Below are 1,199 nucleotides of genomic sequence, written 5' to 3'. Positions count from 1 at the left end.
CCAGCCATTAGAAGTCACGTCCCCGCAGGAACCGGCGCATACTTGGCTTCCCCTCGTCTCTACATGCCGGCGCTCTCTGAGAGTTCACAGACCACAGAGGCCTATTCTCCGCGCAGCACAACCTGCTCTGAGTGGGACGAAGAGCAGGACTCGGATAGTGAAGGACTTGAAGACGAGTTCAACCTTCCTAACAAACACGAAGTAAAGCCTACAATTCAAACTTGTGATTCAGTAGATCAAAGAAGTACTGAGAGTGAGTTTAAACAAGAAAAAGATGACACAACAATCGAAAAATGTCCCCATAATTCGAACTTCAAACTCAAGGGAAATAGAAAACGATGCACAAAATCTAGAGCTCGAGGACGAAGTCCGAGCTGCGTTGTAAAGATTAAGAAAACAAGACGATTAAAGGCCAATGACAGAGAAAGAAACCGAATGCACAATTTGAATCATGCTTTGGATCGCCTTCGCCGAGTACTGCCGACGTTTCCCGATGATACCAAACTGACAAAAATTGAAACTTTACGGTTTGCGCATAACTATATCTGGGCTCTTACGGAAAGCTTAAAGATGTTGGACTCTAGGGATCGGGGAGATAATGTTGAAAGTGGATCTTTGTACCATCTATCAAATCCTTCGGAAGAAACATCTGCTGTTTTTCTTGAGCACGGACAAGAGCATACGTCAGGACCAGCTACAGATTTTCCTCCCGTTTCGTCCAGTGTCCTACCACTAGGCTCCGGCTATTACTACAACCCTCCGTCCGCGTCAGGTTCTGTTCCGGTGTGGAACCCGAGCACAATAACTTCGCCAACTCCGTGTTCTCGACCCGTACCAAATGATGGTGTGACTTTTATAGATTATAGCAGTTCTGGCTCAGACTCAATTTTATACAGTTATGAACAACTGTAGTTAGGAAAATGAACTAATTATAACTAGAAATCGTGAGGTATTTTTGACCCAACAGAAGTAGAAAAAAAAATATTCATGTCAAGAAAGAATCAAGAAAATGCACATAAGAGTGATTTCATTGGAATTCATTACCTTAATTTATATCGTAGTTCTAGTTTAAAGGCTTAGACATCTAAATATATTTTATTAAACATTGGTACAAACGTTTAGAGATGCCTATTTCTAAAGCTTCATCAAAGCTAAAATATCTTTAAATATTAAAAAGACATAATATCTGCTCTTTATTA

General features: G+C 41.0%; 1 protein-coding gene across 1 annotated transcript; it reads left to right on the top strand.

The window, feature by feature from the left end:
* Positions 1-435: 435 nt before the first annotated feature.
* On the top strand, positions 436-912 carry LOC106467622 (neurogenin-2-like). The gene has a single exon (XM_013927984.2). The coding sequence runs from the start codon at positions 436-438 to the stop codon at positions 910-912; it is 477 nt and encodes a 158-aa protein (XP_013783438.2).
* The last annotated feature ends 287 nt before the right edge of the window (positions 913-1,199 follow it).

This window comes from Limulus polyphemus, unplaced genomic scaffold (genome assembly GCF_000517525.1).
Source record: "Limulus polyphemus unplaced genomic scaffold, Limulus_polyphemus-2.1.2 Scaffold2681, whole genome shotgun sequence".
Lineage (NCBI taxonomy): Eukaryota > Metazoa > Arthropoda > Merostomata > Xiphosura > Limulidae > Limulus > Limulus polyphemus.
This window is presented reverse-complemented; position numbering and strand designations above follow the sequence as displayed.